This window comes from Pongo pygmaeus, chromosome 2 (assembly GCF_028885625.2).
Source record: "Pongo pygmaeus isolate AG05252 chromosome 2, NHGRI_mPonPyg2-v2.0_pri, whole genome shotgun sequence".
NCBI classification, from domain to species: Eukaryota; Metazoa; Chordata; class Mammalia; order Primates; family Hominidae; genus Pongo; species Pongo pygmaeus.
The window spans coordinates 208,654,923-208,675,421 of NC_085930.1; the positions used below are offsets into that span (position 1 = coordinate 208,654,923).

A 20,499-nucleotide genomic window follows, 5' to 3' on the forward strand; every position below is an offset into this window, starting at 1 on the left:
TTATATCTGCAACTGTTTCTAAATGTCAAGTGAGGTCAGGCTTGGTGGCTCACACCTGTAATTCCAGCACTTTGGGAGGCCGACGTGGGGTGGAGAATCGCTTGAGCCTGGGCAATATGGTGAGACCCTGTCTCTACAAAAAAGTTTTTAAAATTAGCCAGATGTGGTAGCTGGCACCTATATCCCCAGCTACTTGGGAAGCTGAGATAGTATAATCGCTTGAGCCCAAGAGTTGGAGGCTGCAGTGAGCCGTGTTCACGGCACTGCGCTCCAGTCTGGGGGACAGGGTGAGACTCTGTCTCAAAAAATAAAATAAAAATAAAATAATAAATGTCAAGTATGACTCCCTTAAGCCACATTCCTGCTCTCACCTGTCAGCATTCCAGCCTCTTTAAAAGATTAAGACCAGAGTTATTAATGAAGCAAACCCTAAATATGGAAGGCATCTCTACAGACTCCGATTCATCATTTAGTCAAAGTAGTTCGGGGTTTTTTCGGCTTTTTGTTTTTTGAAGACAGGGTCTTCCTCTGTCGCCCAGGCTGGAGTGTAGTGGTGCGATCTCGGCTCAATGCAGCCTCGACCTATTGGACTCAAGTGATCCTCTCGCCTCAGCCTCCCGAGTAGCTGGCACCACAGGTGAGCACCACCACGCCGAGCTAATTTTTGTATTTTTGTAGAGACGGGGATCTCCCTAGGTTACCTAGGCTGGTCTCAAACTCCTGGACTCAAGCGACCCGCCTCGGCCTCCCCCAAGGTGCTGGAATTACAGGTGTGAGGCACCGCACCCGGTCCAAAGTAGTTTTTATATTTTAAATCCCCCAATTTCTAGAAGATATGAGCTTTCTGACATGGTTCCATATAAATAAATGTGAACTTGCTTCGTTTGCATTGTGAGGAAGAAGTGACAGGTTTGAAGACGAAAAGGAAATGACACAGAGGTCCTGCCACTCTCTGACAGGGATTCGGCAATGACAAAGTGCAGAGTTTCTGGTCTCATTAGCAGCCCCCGCCCCCACCGCACTGCCATGACACTCGCTCACTTTCTCCCCAGGCTCTCCTCGCCTTCATCCCCACGCTCATCTCTGCCTAAGCTTCTTCCGAGGCCACTCATAACGCTTCACCTCTGCTCCCAGGAATTCTCACATCCTCTTCGCGTTGGCCCCACTTGCTGTCACGGCAAGTTTCAGTCAGGGTGGTGCCCTGCCCCTATCTATAGACTCTGGCCTGTAAAACCTCACTGCACCCCTCTGGCCTCTTCGCCCAGTCTCTCAGCAGCCACCTCCTCTCCAGCAGTCTTGGATCTGAGCTTCACCCTCCTCTGCTGCCCTTGCCCTCCGCAAATCCCACCCACCCTCCTCACCCTAAGCCCGTTCCTTCGTCCCATCCCCGCCCCGCCCGTCCCTCCTCTGCGAAGTGCTTCCCAAACAAGTCCTCCGCAGCCGTCGTCCTCAAGACTCGTCGCGCCCGGCCCTTCTCTCCGTGACCCCGCGCCCTCCCAAGCCTCCCGGGGCTCCGGCGCCTGTCGCTGCCCCGACTCCGCGGCGGCTCCCAGCCCACCTGCTCTCCTCAGGCAGGCGCTCCTCGCCGCCTCCGAGCTCCATTCCCGCGCCCTCCGGCCGCATCCGGGGCGGCGAGGCCGCCTCTTCCCCAAGAGAGGCGTCCCTGCCGCTTCGCCCTTCAGGGCTCCCGGGGCCCCCTGGGGCCGGAGGACGCACCTGCGGCCAGTGGGCTCCGGGTGATGCGCTACACCCGGGCGGCGGCAGCGGCAGCGACTGCCGCCTGGGCTGCGGCTTCTATCCCGGCCACCCCCACTTCCGGCTCCGGGGACTACAGCTCCCGGCAAGCCCTCCGAGGCTAGGCCCCTCCCGCAGGCCGCGCCCTCCAATCCCAGGCCGCGCTCGCAGACCGCGCTCCTCCAATCCCAGGCCGCTCCCGCAGGCCGCGCCCTCCAATCCCAGGCCGCTCCCGCAGGCCGCGCCCTCCAACCCCAGGCCGCTCCCGCAGGCCGCGCCCTCCAACCCCAGGCCGCTCCCGCAGGCCTCGCCCTCCAATCCCAGGCCGCTCCCGCAGGCCTCGCCCTCCAATCCCAGGCCGCTCCCGCAGGCCGCGCCCTCCAATCCCAGGCCGCGCTCGTGGATTACTACGCACCCGGTGGTTGGCTGGGCCGGCTTGCAAGCGGCTGGGGACAGTGGTCTCAGGGATCCGTGCCGGGACGGACCCTTACTCACCCCCATGACATTACATGCTGGGGACCGAACTCACTCCGAGATGTAGACTAGGCAGTAACGCTAATGTAATCCCGTTACGATTAACCCCACTCAGCCCGCCGTGGCTTAATGTCCGCTGGTGGTGTTTGGAGACCTCGAGCATTTAAATGAAGCGCTCACAAACAAGAGCACAGGTTGCTTTGGGGTCATAAAAGAGCAGGAGAGAAAGGCTTCTGGGGGCTCTCGGAAGATGGATGTCAACGCAGAGTTTTGAAGGCTGAGTACGGGTTAGCCAGGAGAAAGAAGAGAAGGTGGAGAGAGCAACACGGCAGATACAAGCAAGGAAGTGCTGGCTTGGGAACTGCAGGTGTGGGCATTCTGGTGCGGGGAAACCAGATCATGAAATGCCATTTTAAGGAGTTTGGATTTTATCCTGAAAACAATCAGCAAATCAAGCATATGCAAATCAAGAAGTGATTTGATCGAATCTGATGAGAAAGCCACTTTTGACAATGTGGACAGGAGATGGGGCAGATATAATACTATATTGAGGTAACGGTGGAAGGCTAGATAGAGGAGACTGGTCATCCTTATGGGGGATAACCAAGTAATGCTAAGAAGTGAAGCGAACCAGTTGAAAGAAACGTGGGCCTAGGGTTGCCAGATACTCTGGTTTCTCTTTTTTCTTTTTCAAAGACGGGGGTCTCTCTCTGTCGCCCAGGCTGGGGTGCAGTGGCGCAATCATAGCTCCCTGCAGCCTGGAACTCCTGGGCTCAAGCAGTCCTTCCTCAGCCTCCTGAATAGCTGGAACTACAGGTGCGAGCCACCACACCTAGCTATGATATTTTGATTTTTTAAGAGAAGCTAGGATCTGCATTTTTAAGCACAACTTCCAAATTTTTAAACGTTGACAACAAATTTTTTAAACTTTCAACTTTGCACAGGCCAAACACAGGTTGTCTGTAGGCTAAAGGTGGCCCTTGAGTTGCTAGTTTGCAAACCCAGGCTTAAACTACAGCAGCGGTTGAAGAGAACAAGGAGGCTCAGATTAGAGCAATGTGAAGGCAACAGAATCAGCACTACTCTATAAAGGACTGACTGTGGCAAGTGAGGGAGAAAGAGGGATCAAGAATAACTCCGTGAAAAACTAATGACTCTATTAAAATAATATATGGCTTTTAGGTATTTTCAAACGAGAAAAGTGTTTTGGCAATTAAAAATGAAATGAAAGAGCCTCTTAAAGCAATTTATGATTTCATTTAGGTTAAAAAATATTCGCTTTAAACTTTCTCATTTTCCTACTAAACGATTATACTTCTTTAAGAAAGGGGCAATATTACTCATTGGGATTTCTCTATCTTCTGTGACTTTCTTCTCTTTTTGGAGACGCAGTCCTGCTCTGTCACCCAGGCTGGGGTGCAGTGGCGCTACCACAGCTCACTGCAGCTTCAACCTCCTCAAGCGGATCCTCTCACCTCAGCTTCCCAAGTAGCTGGGACCACAGGCAGTGCCACTATGCCCAGCTAATTTTTTTTTTTTTTAATTTTTGGTAGAGACAGGGTCTCACTATGTTGCCTAAGCTGGTCTCAAATTCCTGGGCTCAAGCAATCCTCCTGCCTCAGTCACCCAAAAAGTATTGGGATTACAGGCATGAGGCACCATACCTGGCCTTACTTCTAGTTCTATAAATGTATGAACTTTATTTTTTGGCATACAGTATAATCCCAAATTAACACCATATTATTTATTTATTTATTTTTGAGACAGAGTTTCGCTCTTGTTGCCTAGACTGGAGTGCAATGTTGTGATCAGGTTCAAGTGATTCTCCTGCCTCAGCCTCCTGAGCAGCTGGGATTACAGGCATCCGCCACCACGCCTGGCTAATTTTGTATTTTTTAGTAGGGACAGGGTTTCTCCATGTTGGTCAGGCCGGTCTTGAACTCCCAACCTCAGGTGATCCACCGGCTTCGGCCTCCCAAAGTGCTGGGATTACAGGCGTACTAAAAAATACAAAAAAATTAGCCGGGCGTGGTCGCAGACGCCTGTAATCCCAGCTACTCAGGAGGCTGAGGCAGGAGAATGGCTTGAACCCAGGAGGCAGGGCTTGCAGTGAGCCGAGATCGTGCTACTGCACTCCAGCCTGGGAGATAAGAGCAAGACTTCGTCTGAAAAAAGGAAAAAAAAAAAAAAAGGCCGGGCGTGGTGGCTCACGCCTGTAATCCCAGCACTTTGGGAGGCCAAGGCGGGCAGATCACGAGGTCAGGAGATGGAGACTATCCTGGCTGACACGGTGAAACCCCGTCTCTACTAAAAATACAACAAAAAATTAGTCGGGCGCTGTGGCGGGCGCCTCTAGTCCCAGCTACTCGGGAGGCTGAGGCAGGAGAATGGCATGAACCCGAGAGGCGGAGCTTGCAGTGAGCCGAGATCGCGCCACTGCACTCCAGCCTGGGCGACAGAGCGAGACTCCGTCTCAAAAAAAAAAGGCAATCAGCTCTATCAGGAAATCCTAGGGGCCAGAAGCGGTGGCTCACGCCTGTAATCTCAACACTGGGAGGCCCAGGCAGGCGGGTCACTTGACACCAGGAGTTCGAAACCAGCCTGGCCAACATAGTGAAATCCTGTCTCTACTAAAAATACAAAGAAAAAATAGCCGGGTGTAGTGGCACACGCCTGTAATCCCAGCTACTTGGGTGGCTGAGGCATGAGAATCGTTTGAACCCGTGAGGTAGAGGTTGCAGTGAGCTGAGATTGTACCACTGCACTCCACCCTGGGTGACAGAGTGAGACTGTTTCCAGGGGAAAAAAAGGAAATCCTAAAACTAAAATTGTAGCAAAAAGGCTGGAAAACAGGCTTTTTCTCATATGTCCAAGCTCAAGTTACATGTACTGGATTTTCTTTAAAGCCATTAATAAACATGACAATAATCTGCACTAGCCATGCATTCACCTATCCCATCCCTCTACTTTCCCTCATAATCCTGAACCCCTTCCTTTTTTTTTTTTTTCTTTTGAGATGGAGTCTCGCTCTGTCACTCAGGCTGGATCATGGGTCCACTGAAAATACAAAATACTAAAAATTAGCTGGGCATGGTGGCAGACGCCTGTAATCCCAGCTACTCCAAGAGAATCTCTTTAACCTGGGAGGCGGAGGTTGCAGTGAGCTGAAATCATGCCATTGCACTCCATCCTGGGCAACAAGGCAACACTCCATCTCAAAAAAAAAAAAAAGAAGAAAGAAAAGAAAAAGAAAAAAAGAAATTTTTTAGTATAATTGGCAAAATTTGAACATGAACCATAATTGGATAATAGTACTGCATCAATGTTAAATTTTCTAAACTTGGTAATTTTAGCATGGTTATGTTAAGGAATATCCCTAGAAATATATTCTCTTTTTTTTTTTTTTTGAGACAGTCTTGCTGTGTTGCCCAGGCTGGAGTGCAGTGGCACAATCTCAGCTCATTGCAACCTGTGCCTCCTGGGTTCAAGCAATTCTCCTGCCTCAGCCTCCCGAGTAGCTGGGATTACAGGTGCATGCCACCATGCCCAGTTAGTTTTTATATTTTTAGTAGAGACGGGGTTTCATCATGTTGGCCAGGCTGGTCTCGAACTCCTGACCTCAAGTGACCTGCCCATCTCAGCCTCCCAAAGTGCTGGGATTACACATGTGAGCCACTGCACACAGCCCTTAGAAATAGATTCTAAAGAGTCATAATTTCTGCAACTTCCTCTCAAATTGTCTAACAGCAACTAATAACATCTATCTCTATACAGAGAGAAAGCAAATGTGGCAAAACATTAATAATTGGTGAAGTAGAGGATATATGGGTATTCATTGTGCTATTTTTGCAACTTTTCTCTAGATTTACAAGTTTAAAAAATAGTCAAGGTTCTGCTTTCATGGAGACCTAAAAAAACAATGATCTTAGTATGGTTTTGTTTTCTTATGACTGTATCCTGCTAAATATAACAAAAATTTTAGTGTTTCACATGGAAATTTTTAATCTCGTAATGATTAACTTTAAAGATAGTTTAAAATTAATTTATGTTTTCCCCATAGGTAGCATTTCTAAAAGTCTTTTAAGCCAATTTTGCCAAATGACCAATTCATTGACTTTACCAAATTTACTGATTTACCAAATTCTTTTTCTGTTAGGCATATATAAAGCTTATAGTAGTTCATCTGATGAGATGACTTTAAAAGCTTTTGAAGAATTTTGCCAAGTTTTAATTACTTAGCTTTTATTCTGTCTTTACAGCAACATTTCCATCCCCTCTAAGCATTTAGTAGTGGTTCATTTATTCAATTATATAGGAACCAGCCAGGCGAGGTGGCTCACACCGGTAATCCCAGCACCTTGGGAGGCCGAGGTGGGAGGATCACTTGAGGTCAGGAGTTCAAGACCAGCCTGGCTAACATGGTGAAATCCTGTCTCTACTAAAAATTAGCCAGGCGTGGTTGTGGGTGCCTGTAATCCCAGCTACCTGGGAGGCTGAGGCAGGAGAATCCCTTGAAGCCAGGAGGCAGACGTTGCAGTGAGCTGAGATCGCACCACTGCACTCCAGAGATTGCACCACTGCAACAGAGCAAGACTCCGTCTCAAAAAAAAAAAAAAAAAACCCCAAAATACTATATAGGAACACTTTTGCCAGCCATGAACAATGGATAAAAATGTGTGCTTTTTCTTTTTTTTTGAGACAGAGTCTCGCTCTGTCACCCAGGCTGGAGTGCAGTGGCGCGATCTCGGCTCACTGCAACCTCTGCCTCCCTGGTTCAAGCTATTCTCCTGCCTCAGCCTCCCGAGTACCTGGGACTACAGGCGCCTGCCACCACGCCCAGCTAATTTTTTGTATTTTTAGTAGAGATGGAGTTTCACCGTGTTAGCCAGGATGGTTTCGATCTCCTGACCTCGTGATCTGCCCGCCTCTGCCTCCCAAAGAAAATGTGCAATTTTTAATGTTAAAATGAAAATTTTAAAAATCTTATTTCTAAGCTGAGTGCAGTGGCTCACGCCTGTAATTGCAGCACTTTAGGAGGCCGAGGTGGGCGGATCACTTGAGGTCAGAAGTTCGAGGCCAGCCTGGCCAGCATGGTGAAACCCCATCTCTACTAAAAATACAAAAATCAGCTGGGCGTGGTGGTGGACGCCTGTAATCCCAGCCACTCGGGAGGCCGAGGCAGGAGAATCACCTGAATCTGGGAAGCGGAGGTTTCAGTGAGCCGAGATCCCGCCACTGCACTCCAGCCTGGGTGACAAAGTGAGACTGCCTCAAAAAAAAAAAAAAATCTTATTTCTAGACTGAGCAAATCCTTAACATAGTTGACGAATGTTCATTTTGTCCCTGCCCCAGCTTCCTGCAACTCTAGCTGAGTAAAGCTGCACAGAAGGGACCCTCCACTGCATGAAGAGGGCCAGAGCTTGAGTGGCTGCTATGTGCAAGACGCTGTGCTTTAGTTAGTCTCCCCCAGCCTGGGCTCCTCATCCCAGAGCAGGGAACCTGAGGGGCAAAGAGAGAAGAAGCCTGGGAGAAGAAGGAATGCCTGAAGACCCATGACCCAAGAATCCTGGCTCCCTGAGCCTTCCTGGACTACTAATCTATCCAGTACAAATTGAGGATATCTTTGAAAAACAAACAGTTTTATGTAAATGGGGGGAATTTTGCACTTTATGTAAATTTGCTTAGCTTTGGAAAATGCCACAGCTGGTCATTCAGTGAGTCAATCTAGAATCCCTGGTGGTCAAGACTCCTGCCTTCCCCAGGGAGGGCAAGGCCTAATAAGCTGAGAGGTCCCACCCCTGAGTCCAGGAAGAATTCCCCTTCAAGTTCCCTTGTCCACCCAGAGCAGGTTCCCTACTCACACAGAACTGGTGCACAGGGACTTAGTGGCCAGTAGTGCTCCTTTAAACTTGCTAGCTGAGGTGGGCAGGCTCCTCCGGAGCTCTTGAGTTTCTTAAGGGCAGCAGCTATGCCTGCAACCCTGTCTGTCATGTTCTCTGCGGTATCCCCAGCATCTAGCACAGTGTCTTGAGTTTCTTAAGGGCAGCAGCTATGCCTGCAACCCTATCTGTCATGTTCTCTGCAGTATCCCCAGCGTCTAGCACAGTGTCTTGCACATAGTAGGACCTCGAACTCTGTTGAATGAATGAATAAATGAACAAACAAATTTTGAGATTAAAAGGCAGAAGACTAGAACAGGAAAAATTTACAACAAAGGAAAAGGGCAACACAAAAGAGGGACAGAAAGCTACAGCAAAGTGGCAAAGAAAAGCTACTGCAGCAGAAGACAGTAGCAGACGGGTTGAATGGAAAAAATTGAACAGAAAAGAGAAGAAAAACTGTAGTGTATATATAAGTAGTTTAAGGGAGCTACGAATTAGCTATTGTGTATTAATAACTAATATTGGCCAGGCATGGTGGCTCACGCCTGTAATCCCAAAACTTTGGGAGGCCAAGGCGGGTGGATCACGAGGTCAGGAGTTCAAGACCAGCCTGACCAACATGGTGAAACCCCGTCTCTACTAAAAATACAAAAATTAGCCAGGCGTGGTGGCGGGCGCCTGTAATCCCAGCTACTTGGGAGGCTGAGGCAGGAGAATTGCTTGAACCTGGGAGGCAGAGGTTGCAGTGAGTCCAGATTGCGCCACTGGACTCCAGCCTGGGTGACAGAGTGAGACTCTAAAAAATAAATAAATAAAAAATAACTAATATTAGCTAATAATTAGTTATTATACCTAATACATATTATCTATATATCATATAATATAAATTATACCATACTTCTTTAATATACCGGTATAATACATATTACATCAATATGATTTCTAGATATCCTCTTTTGAAAAGCAAATGAGTTAACACAAGAAACAGACAAATAAATTACAAGAAAAGGAAATTACATGCCAGTGTCACTCATGAAAAGACAAAATTCTTGGCAAAATATTAGCAGGTCAAATCGAACAACATGTAAAAAGGATAATACACCATGACCAAGTAGGTTTATCCCCAAAATGCAATATTTGGAACATCAACATTCAAAAACAAAATCAACATTCAAAATTTGATAGCCAATGTAATTTGCCATATTAATAAATTTTGCAAGAAAAACCTTTTGATAATCTCTAGATACAGAAAAAGCATCAGATAAAACTCAGCATTTATTCATGATTAACTCTCAGCAAATCAGGAGTAGAAGGGAACTTCCTCAATCTAATAAAAGGCATTTTTAAAAATCAGCATCATACTTAATGTTCAAAGACTGAACACTTTCCCTCTGGGGTTGGGAACAAGGCAAAGATGTTCACTTTCACTACTCCAATTAAACATGATACTAGAGTCCCTAGTCAGTGCAATAAGGCAAGAAAAAGAAAAGGCATACAAGTAAAAAACAATTATGCTATGTGAAATAATCCAGTTAAAAAGTACATACTGTATGATTCCATTTATTAAAAATACTAGAAAATGCAAATTAATCTACAGCAACAGAAAACAGATCAGTAGTTGCGTAGATAGTAGGTGGGGGGTAAGGATTACAAAGGTGAGCAAGAAAACTTTAGAAAATAATGAATATATAATAATATTTATTCAGATTATCATAGTGTTTTCACAGGTATATATCCTGTACACCTGTATAAACTGCATACTTTCAGTGTGTGTCTTTTATTATCAGATATATCTCAAAACTAACAAAAGGGGGATTTAGGCTGGGCGCGGTGGCTTCACACCTGTAATCCCAGCACTTTGGGAGGCCGAGGTGGGCAGATCACGAGGTCAAGAGATCGAGACCATCCTGGCCAACATGGTGAAACCCCATCTCTATTAAAAATATAAAATTTAGTCAGGCGTGGTGGCACGCACCTGTAGTCCCAGCTACTCGGGAGGCTGAGGCAGGAGAATTGCTTGAATCCAGGAGGCGGAGGTTGCAGTGAGCCGAGATCACGCCATTGCACTCCAGCCTGGGCGACAGAGAGAGACGCCGTCTCAAAAAAAAAAGAAAGAAAAGAAAAGGGGGATTTAAAAGGCAAATCAAGCCAGGTGCAGTGGCTCACACCTGTAATCCCAGCACTTTGGGAGGCTGAGGCGGGTGGATCACCTGAGGTCGGGAGTTCGAGACCAGCCTGACCAACATGGTGAAACACTCTCTCTACTAAAAATACAAAATTAGCTCAGCATGGTGGCGCATGCCTGAAATCCCAGCTACTTGGGAGGCTAAGGCAGGAGAATTTCTTGAATCCGGGAGGCAGAGGTTGCGGTGAGGTGAGATCGTGCCACTGCAGTCCAGCCTGGGCAACAAGAGCGAAACTCCATCTCAAAAAAAAAAAAGGCAAATCAAACCGATAAAAAGGTAAGGGGTGAAGTGTGTAAGAGTTTACTACCTTTGAAGAAACGTAGATTTCTGTGTACATTATGAAAAAGGAGCCAGAAAGTGTTAACAGAAAACTATGAGGTTGAGCTGGGCGCGGTGGCTCACGCCTGTAATGCCAGCACTTTGGGAGTCTGAGTCGGGTGGATCACCTGAGGTCAGGAGTTCGAGACCAGCCTGGCCAACATAGTGAAACGCTGTCTCTACTAAAAATACAAAAATTAGCTGGGCGTGGTGCCATGCACCTGTAATCTCAGCTATAGGGGAGGTTGAGGAAAAGAACTGCTTAAACCTGGGAGGCGGAGGTTGCAGTGAGATCGTGCCACTGCACTCCAGCCTGGGCAACAGAGTAAGACTCTGTCTCAAAAAAGGAAAGAAAGAAAGAAAAGTATGAGGTTGAGAAGGTTGCCAGATTTAGCAAATAAAATAAAAGACTCCCAGTTAAACCTGAATTTCAGTTAAACAAATGTCAAACTTCAATAATGAGATTCAGAAAATATTACTAAGTATAAAGTTTACTGCAGCACAAAGCTTGAGGATAGCTATCCAGAAACATGATTCCAAAGGAATGGGATCAGTGCTCCAAAGTGAGGAGGCCAAGATTTCACTTATATAGGCAGAAACAGTTATAACAGTTTGATTAGTATAACTTGCTACATTCCAAGGAAGATTCCTTTAATATTCTGTGAGGAGGTGTAATGTTCTCAGGGGTCTTATCTCTGGCATGCCTCAATCATTCCAGATCACTTACAGAAAAAAGCAGAAGTTACAACTGCATGCTGCTTGACTCATGCCATATAGCCATGTCCCTCTCAAAGCTCAGAATAATTTAAAGTTTCAACAGCTTTAAGTTTCAATTATTTTATTTCACACAATGAAATGATTCTCTGTTGTAAATATATCCTAAATATTACACGAAACTTACTGTAGTTAAAAAAAAATCACTGTTTATCTGAAATCTGGGACATATTTGTACTAAACAATTGTCCGTTGTTTATCTGAAATTCAAATTTAGCTGGCCCTGCATTTTATCTGGCAATCCTGGAGGTTGTTTTATCTACATTGGGTGAAACGAAGTCTTTTAAAAGGGCAACTGCTTGGATCCCATGTTTATTTTGACTTAGGCGAAGCTGCGGAACTGCTGTACACCAGACAAAGGCTGAATGCCCACGTCCAGCCCAGGGCCTTGTTCACAGCAGGTGCCGAGATATTCCTTGCTCTTCAAGCTGTGTGAAGATAGGGTGTGCATCCATCTTGCTCACTTTTTTTTATTTTAATCCCCAGGGCCTATTACAGTGCCTGATGCTCAATGAATATATGATTAAATGAATAGCTACCTCTCCTGCCCCAGAAAATTGCAGGGTTGACCTTTTAACCTGGCCCTTGTGGTTGGCTGGTGGACTTCTTGGACAGGACCCAGTTCCAATTTCTTGGCTTGTCTTCCTCTTTATTTTTACTGTGTGTGTCTCGGGTTGCTATTTTGTTCTGTTTTGTGTATGAAAAGACCTACCATTACCCAAAATGCTTCACTCTTGCTTTCTTGCCTTTCCCTCTGGAATCTGGGGATGGCTCCTAGGCCCCAAGACTCTCAGCCCTCGGGGACACCTGAAAGTCTGAAACACAACAGCTAGGACTGTTTAATGAAATACTGCAGCATGGCCTTTTGCACTATAGAGACTGGGGATAAGGCTTTGGTTTGGGGGAGAAGATCAGGATAAAAGAGAATCTTTTTTTTTTTTTTTTTTTTAAGACAGGGTCTCACTGTGTCGCCCAGGCTGGTCTCGTACTCCTGGGCTCAAGTGATCCACCTGCCTCGGCCTCCCAAAGTGCTGGGATTACAAGCGTGAGCCACCGCACCAGGCCGAGAATCTTTATTATATTAGTGGTAGGGAGGATTTTATACATTTGGGATTTTTATCTGTCCTATAAATACCTGAAGTACAAAATGCCTCCAAACTCTAATTGCATTAATTTTCTTCCATAAAATTAAGAACTTAACCTGAGGATTCTCTCTGTAGTTTACTCTCACAAATGAGCAGAGATGGTACAAGTTATTTCTAGTGAGAGAAGGTGAATGTGTAGAAAAATGACTTGTGCTTAGAGGATTTTAAATATACTTTTCATACTCACTATTATTACTCCTTTTTCTGGTTTTGAAGATGGGTATGAGGTCCAGAGACTCTCCCAAAATCATACAGTGAATAACTAAAGTCAGTGAAAAAGTTGTCATTCAATAAAACTCAGGTCTGGGCCCACAACCCAGTTTCTGTAGTCGTTGTTTTTTTTTTTTTTTTTTTTTTTTTTTTTTGAGATAGAGTCTTGCTGTGTCACCCAGGCTGGAGTGCAATGGCACGATCTCAGCTCACTGCAATCTCCGCCTCCTGGGTTCAAGCGATTCTCCTGCCTCAGCCTCCCGAGTAGCTGGGATTACAGGTGCCCGCCATCATGCCCGGCTAATTTTTTTATTTTTTAGTAGAGACGGGGTTTCACCATGTTGGTCAGGCTGGTCTCAAACTCCTGACCTCTGGTGATCCGCCCGCTTCGGCCTCCCAAAGTGCTGGGATGACAGGCGTGAGCCAGTTTCTCTAGTTTTTAGCAGTCCAGTCAAGTGAAGGGGTTCAGGGTGAGAGAGTAGTAAAATCAAGCACATTATGCTAAGGACATACATGATATTCTCCTTGACATGCCAAATATCGTTCTTGAGTTTCCGAGTCCAAACTTTCCTCCACTATTAAAGTTTCTTGTGCCCCTTGATAGGTGTGTGGTTCAGTCTTTCTATATTGTTATGTCTTTGTCATGAGAAAAAAAAGAGACATCTTAACCTTTGAGAATAAGAAGTTATTTAGAATATTCCCAAAAGCCTAACAAAAATCATACATTTCCCCAAGATAAGACTACTAGCTTACAAAAAAGTCATGGTTCTTTGATTTCAGCTGGAAACATAATCTGTGTGAAGACTCCTGGTTTTATCCATGCTGCATATAAAGGAAACGTTCACATTTACTTTTATTGTTAAGGTGACCGCAAAATTGTCACTGCAAGCTTTGCTTTAAATTCAGGCATGGAAAGGGGAGCTGGAACAGCTGGCTTTAATTTTTAAGTGTGACATGCATAAGAAATATTTTAAAACATGGGATCCCCAAGCAAAAAATAGTAAATGTGTCATTGGTGTTGAAGTTGGAAGCCACATGATATTGTGACATGACTAAATTAAGCAGAGGCTACTGTGGTTTTGAGATGGCTCGTTTCCATGCTAAAGGAATTTTTGCATTTTATGAATTGGAGAGGAGAAAGGCGACAGAGATTTCTAGGTGGACAGAATGCATCTGGTATTGTCCTTAGATGTAAATATCCGAGATAGTTTTAAGCTGTATGAGGGTGATATAACCTAAATGCTTCCACATAAACGCAGTTACTTCAGGGAAGGAGAATGAGGTAAGAAGAGAGGGAAATACCGTATGTTGTAAACGGAAAAAAGTTATCATGCAGGAATTCATCAAATATTAAGTTGTTTTCCCGTAGGGATGATTAAAAAGTAAACGAACCCTTCTATCCATTCCCAATGCAAATGAATTAGAAGAAAATGCAGCTACATCAACAGAGGTACTTACCCCGCCCGAGGGCAGCTGAGGTCTTATTAGGGTAGTAAACACCGTGCCAAATGTTTTGAGTGCCGATCGAGAGATGGTACAGACACGGGAAACCTTAGCATTTACTTTGGATGTTAAGGTGACGCAGGAACCGTCACTGCAGCGTTTGCTTTGCGTTCAGATGCGGCAGCTCAGCGCAGCTGTAGGTGGAGGAGCGTGCCAGGGAGACGGGAGCTGGGATGCAGCTGCAATCTACACTCGCAGGGGTCTGTCCTGCCTCCCGAGGCAGCATCGCAATGGGCGCGAAAGGCTCGTGTGTACCGAAGTATAGGGGACCTGTCTGCAGCAGGAGGGACGCGAACGACACGGAGGATTATGATATCACTGAAGGCATAAGATTCAGAGGTGCCCGCGGTCTAGCATCCCCCAGTTTGGGCGGAAAGTCGAACTGCTCACAACGGCGGTCCTCGCGAGCGCCCAGCGCAGCGGCTGCAATGCCTCGTCCGATCCTGCGAGGGCCGCTAGGAACGAGTCACGGCGCGGGGCCGCTCTGGTCGCCCGCGAGTGTCGGTGGCCCCGCCCCGCCCCGCCCCGCCCGCAGCCGCGGGTGGAGACCGAGGACGGCGCCGGCGCGTGCGCGCTCCCTCAGTGCGGCGGGCTGCGTGCGCGAGTGGGAGGTGGCAGGCCTGCGACTCCGGCCTTGCCCGCGCCCGCTCCCAGCGCGACGTCTCCAGCCATGAACCGGTTTGGTACCCGGTTGGTGGGAGCCACGGCGACCTCTTCGCCGCCGCCGAAGGCCCGCAGCAATGAAAACCTCGACAAAATAGATATGTCTTTGGGTGAGGGGCCGAGTTGGGCCGAGTTGGAGTGCGGGGGAGGGCGCGGGTGGAACCCGGCGGCGCGGTTTGTGGGGGCAGGGGCGGTCGGCCGCAGTTGCTGGCGGAGTTTTCTCGCTGGTGGGCGGACCCGAGCGGAGGCCCCGAGGACAGCCGGGAGCGCAGGCTCGACGCCAGGTGCCCGGCTGGACCGCGAGGGACCCGGGCGTCCCCTCCGCCGCGGCTGTCGGAGGAGGGGCTGTGGAGGCGGGGGCCGGGGCGCTGCGGGCCCGAAGGTTCGCGGGGTCGCGGGGGGCGTCTCTTCTCCCCAGAGGGGCTACGGCTCGCTGCTCGCCGGCTCTTTGTGAGGAGAGGTCTGCGGGTTTCCCCGGAGCGCGTTCGCGGTGGGCGTTATCGGGGAGCGAGGGGAATGGTCCGACCGAGCCGTTCTCTGAAGAAAGGTCTTGGAGAGCCCAGCCGGGGCTGCGGTCGGGTAAACCAGCGCTTCCGGAGCTTTCCCTGGTCTCCGGGCGTTCCAGGCCGGCGCTGGCCATGGCTGCCGGGCGCGACTCTCGGGGCCACCTCCGGCCGCGGCCCCGGAGCGTCTGTCAGAAAGGAAGCAGCGCTCGGCCGCCCGTGGGATGTTGTTGCGTATTGAGCGCTGCCTAGAAAAGCACAGTCTCCCTCTCCAGGCCTCAGAGCTGGCTAATGGGGGAAAAAGCAAACATCTTTGAAGGAGAGATGATTGCTGCGGCTCGCTGAGAAGCCAGGTAAAGCGTGGGGTTCTTGAGCGCATCTAAGAGGGTGGCGTGGTTTCCTGCCGATTAGATAAAAAGCAGGAGGTTGGTGATTCCGTTAAAATCCAGCCCTGACACTACCGAGGCACCAGCCGCTGTGGTTAGCTTAGGTGGGCTAAAAAGTACGAACATTTTTGTCGGGATTCAAGTGATGGCGTTGGGTGTAAGTCAGCTCTGCCAGCTGTTTGGCCGGCAGTTTTTCGGCTATTTGAAAAGTACCTGACTAGTGGATTCCGAGGCGTACCCTTTCCCAGGACGGTCTTTAGGGTAATAACCGTCTTGGAAACCTTCTTTCTGTTTTCATTTCTTCCCATTTGTCTTGTGTGTCTTTTGTTGTGGTTTATCTGGAACATTTTTGGTTCCAGGTGAGATGGGAACTATTGATTCTAGGATTGCCACAGTCAGAATCCAATTGTGAACTAAGCAAATGATCAGAAATAATAGGTTTGGCCTCAAGTCTTGCCTTGCTGAGCTTGTAAGAAATGAGAAAGCCGGGGCTGGGCGCGGTGGCTCACGCCTGCAATCCCAGCCCTTTGAAGGCGGAGGCGGAGGCGGGCAGATGGCTTGAGCCCAGGAGTTCGAGACCAGCCCGGGCAACAAGGTGAAATCCTGTGTCTACTAAAAATACTAAAATTAGCCGGGCGTGGTGGCCGAGCGCCTGTAATCCCAGCTAAGGCAAGAGAATAGCTGGAACCCGCGGGCGGATGTTGCAGTGAGCACCACTGCACTCCAGCCTGGGCGGCAGAGCAAGAGAGACCCTGTCTCCCCCCGCCCCCCCCCCCCCAAAAAAAGAGAGAAACCTTTTGAGGTAAGGCCAAGAAATAATGTAATAATGAATATTTATTGAGTGCTTACTACCTACCAGGTCCTGTACTAAGCATTTTATATGTTAACTCAGTTTATCCTGATAATAACTCTGTGAGGATTCTAGCGATCGACAGCACGGAACCCAGAACCACATTGTCTCAGTTCAGGTCCTGGACTAAGCATTAAATTAATTAATTTAATTAATAATTTGAGATGGAGTGTGGCTCTGTCGCCCAGGTTGGAGTGCAGTGGTGCGATCTCGGCTCACTGCAACCTCCACCTCCCGGGTTCCAGCAGTTCTTCTGCCTCAGCCTCCCGAGTAGTTGTGATTACAGGCACACGCCAGCACTGGTGGCTGGCTAATTTTCATATTTTTAGTAGAGACAGGGTTTCACCATGTTGGCCAGGCTGGTCTCGAACTCCTGACCTCAGGTGATCTGCCTGCCTCGGCCTCTCCTACAGGCGTGAGCCGCCTCACCCGGCCAGCATTTTATGTATTAACTCAGTTTATCCTCATGATAACTCTGTGAGGGTTGTACTCCTAGTGATTGACAGCATGGAATCCAGATCCACACTGTCTCCTTTGAGGTCCTGCCTCTGCCACTTTGTAACCATGTAACCGTGGGCAGATGATTTCCCAGTGCCTCATCTGTAGAAAGGTGATAGTAAGTAGTATTTACCACATACGGTTGCTGAAAACATTAAACGAGTCAGAAGGCGTATGTGAACTGCGTAGAACAGGACCTGGTACACAGCACTGTATTTTTCTACATACACTATATATGTGTACATGTCTGTATGTATGCCTTTATTTTTATACATACACTATATGTAGTGTGTATGTCTGTGTATATGCCTTTATTTTTATACATACAGTATATATATGTGTGTATGTCTGTATATATGGCTTTATTTTTCTACATACACTACATATATTTGTGTTTATCTCTATGGCTTGGTTATTTTTATACATACACTATATATATGTGTGTATGTCTATATATGGTTTGGTTATTTTTATACATACAGTATATATATGTGTGTGTCTGTATATATGGCTTGGTTATTTTTATACATACACTACATATGTGTGTATGTCTATATATGGCTTTGTTATTTTTATACATACACTACATATATGTGTGTATGTCTATATATGGCTTGGTAATTTTTATACATACACTATATATATGTGTGTATGTCTGTATATATGCTTTTGTTATTTGTTGTTATTTCCATTTTACAGAAATCAGAGGCATAGAGAAATTAAGTAACTTGCTCAAAGTCATACAAGGTAGTTAAGTGGTGGTGCCAGGATTTCAGTCTGATTCTAGAGCCTCAAGCTGTTTTACACCTAGATTTCTTAAGTTTCTAGGTTTTCTGTTTGCTTTTTTGTATGTGTTTTGTTTCATGATTAGTATGTTCAAGTGAAGAAAACCGAGGGATAGTTCTCTTGGAGGTAGCAATGAAGTGCTGTGGAGAGCTGAAACAGCTTCATCTCTTTTTTCCCCCAGGAACATACAGCAGTCCCCTCTATTGCCTTTGTTTTGGTGAGAATTTTACAGAATTTTAAAGAATCCTAGACGTCATCTATCCTAGACAGTTATTATGCTTTGTGAATGTTTAATCTTACCAGATTTGCAGAGGTTTTAGAACCTGATTTTTTTGTTTTAAATCATGGCTTTGCCAGGTGTATATGAATTTCATATAGAGTACCAAGTTTACCAAATAGCTGGCCTCATGGTTCAATTCCTTAATTTGAAAATGGGTGTTACGATGATACTTATTTCATAGGATTGTTGTGAATTAAGTGAATACATGTCAGAACTGTTGGTACTAACATTGCTGATGCCTGTACTGTAGTACTTACCACCACCAGTACTGCTACTGCTGCTATTACTTTTACCATGTATATTCCCCTAGTGCTATGGAAGAAACTTAAAATAGCTCATTGTAAGGAATTTTTTTTAAAAATTCTGATACCTGTGTATCTATTCATTGGGCAGGAGAAAGCCATTTTCTTTTTTTAGATTGAAAGAATCCTCTCGGCCATGGTAACTCATTTGACTTGTTTGAAGATACAGGTAGTAAAATGTTGAAATGTGAAGTGTAATTTTATATTTAATATGCTCTGCTACTTCTGATTTTTAGTTATATTTAGACTTTATATGCTGTATTTTATTTTATTTATTTATTTATTTATTTTGAGACGGAGTTTTGCTCTGTCGCCCAGGCTGGAGTGCAGTGGCACGATCTCGGCTTCCCAGGTTCACAACATTCTCCTGCCTCAGCCTTCTAAGTAGCTGGGACTACAGGCGCCCACCGCCACACCCGGATAATTTTTTGTATTTTTTAGTAGACACGGGGTTTCACCATATTAGCCAGGATGGTCTCGATCTCCTGACCTTGTGATCCGCCCACCTCGTCTTCCCAAAGTGCTAGGATTACAGGCGTGAGCCACCGCACCTGGCCTATATGCTATATTTTAAGATTAACTTTGTTAGTCAGAATTGTACTTTGCCTCTTTTTTTTAATGCTCCCCAGACCAAATTCATTTTTTTGGTTTACTCTCAAGGCTTGAGATTTTAGATTTTTGATGAAGAGTAAGTAGCACTTTGTTAAAGGAAAGTAGTGTCTCATAAATAGTGTCTTCCTAAGTATTCCCTTTATGCTTGTTGAGATACATGTTTATATGTCTGATGTTGACCTTTTAATTTTTTACAAAAGTTTTTGAGTGCCCTTAACTTTGATGAACTCTTCAATCAGCACACATTTCCCTTACACTACTCTTTTATAGCTTCTAATCCTCCCACCAATTGCTAGTTTTGCAACCACTATATTTTCTTTTTTATTATTATTATTATACTTTAAGTTTTAGGGTACATGTGCACAATGTGCACGTTAGTTACATATGTATACATGTGCCATGCTGGTGTGCTGCACCCATTAACTCATCATTTAGCATTAGGTATATCTCCTAATGCTATCCCTCCCCCCTCCCCCCACCCCACAACAGTCCCCAGAGTGTGATGTTCCCCTTCCTGTGTCCATGTGTTCTCATTGTTCAATTCCCATCTATGAGGGAGAACATGCGGTGTTTGGTTTTTTGTCCTTGTGATAGTTTACTGAGAATGATGATTTCCAATTTCATCCATGTCCCTACAAAGGACATGAACTCATCATTTTTTAAGGCTGCATAGTAGTCCATGGTGTATATGTGCCACATTTTCTTAATCCAGTCTATCATTGTTGGACATTTGGGTTGGTTCCAAGTCTTTGCTATTATGAATAGTGCCGCAGTAAACATATGCGTGCATGTGTCTTTATAGCAGCATGATTTATAGTCCTTTGGGTATATACCCAATAATGGGATGGCTGGGTCAAAGGGTATTTCTAGTTCTAGATCCCTGAGGAATCACCACACTGACTTCCACAATGGTTGAACTAGTTTACCGTCCCACCAACAGTGTAAAAGTGTTCCTATTTCTCCGCATCCTCTCCAGCACCTGTTGTTTCCTGACTTTTTAATGATTGCCATTCTAACTGGTGTGAGATGGTATCTCATTGTGGTTTTGATTTGCATTTCTCTGATGGCCAGTGATGGTGAGCATTTTTTCCTGTGTCTTTTGGCTGCATAAATGTCTTCTTTTGAGAAGTGTCTGTTCATATCCTTTGCCCACTTTTTGATGGAGTTGTTTGTTTTTTTCTTGTAAATTTGTTGAAGTTCATTGTAGATTCTGGATGTTAGCCCTTTGTCAGATGAGTAGGTTGCGAAAATTTTCTCCCATTTTGTAGGTTGCCTGTTCACTCTGATGGTAGTTTCTTTTGCTGTGCAGAAGCTCTTTAGTTTAATTAGATTCCATTTGTCAATTTTGGCTTTTGTTGCCATTGCTTTTGGTGTTTTAGACATGAAGTTCTTG

The 20,499-nt window shown here is 46.1% G+C and overlaps 2 protein-coding genes across 12 annotated transcripts in view; one reads left to right on the forward strand and one right to left on the reverse strand.

Moving 5' to 3' along the window:
- Positions 1–14,275, reverse strand: part of RUBCN (rubicon autophagy regulator) — a 74,476-nt gene extending 60,201 nt beyond the window's left edge. For 4 of the 11 annotated variants that reach the window (XM_063661393.1, XM_054480565.2, XM_054480569.2 and 1 more), the window contains exon 1: positions 1,559–1,804. Coding sequence is in view for 7 of the 11 variants with exons in the window: in XM_054480565.2 (XP_054336540.1) it covers positions 1,559–1,623 (65 nt within the window). In the remaining 4 variants the exon portion in view is untranslated. Of the gene's footprint in view, positions 1–1,558; positions 1,833–14,181 lie in introns of those variants that run through there. The other 7 variants (XM_054480564.2, XM_054480563.1, XM_054480566.1 and 4 more) reach the window with 5 other exon arrangements.
- Positions 14,275–20,499, forward strand: part of FYTTD1 (forty-two-three domain containing 1) — a 38,985-nt gene continuing 32,760 nt past the window's right edge. Inside the window, exon 1 of the mRNA XM_054480572.1 lies at positions 14,275–14,999. Coding sequence (XP_054336547.1) covers positions 14,897–14,999 — 103 coding nt within the window. The 5' untranslated portion in view covers positions 14,275–14,896. The remainder of the gene's footprint in view (positions 15,000–20,499) is intronic.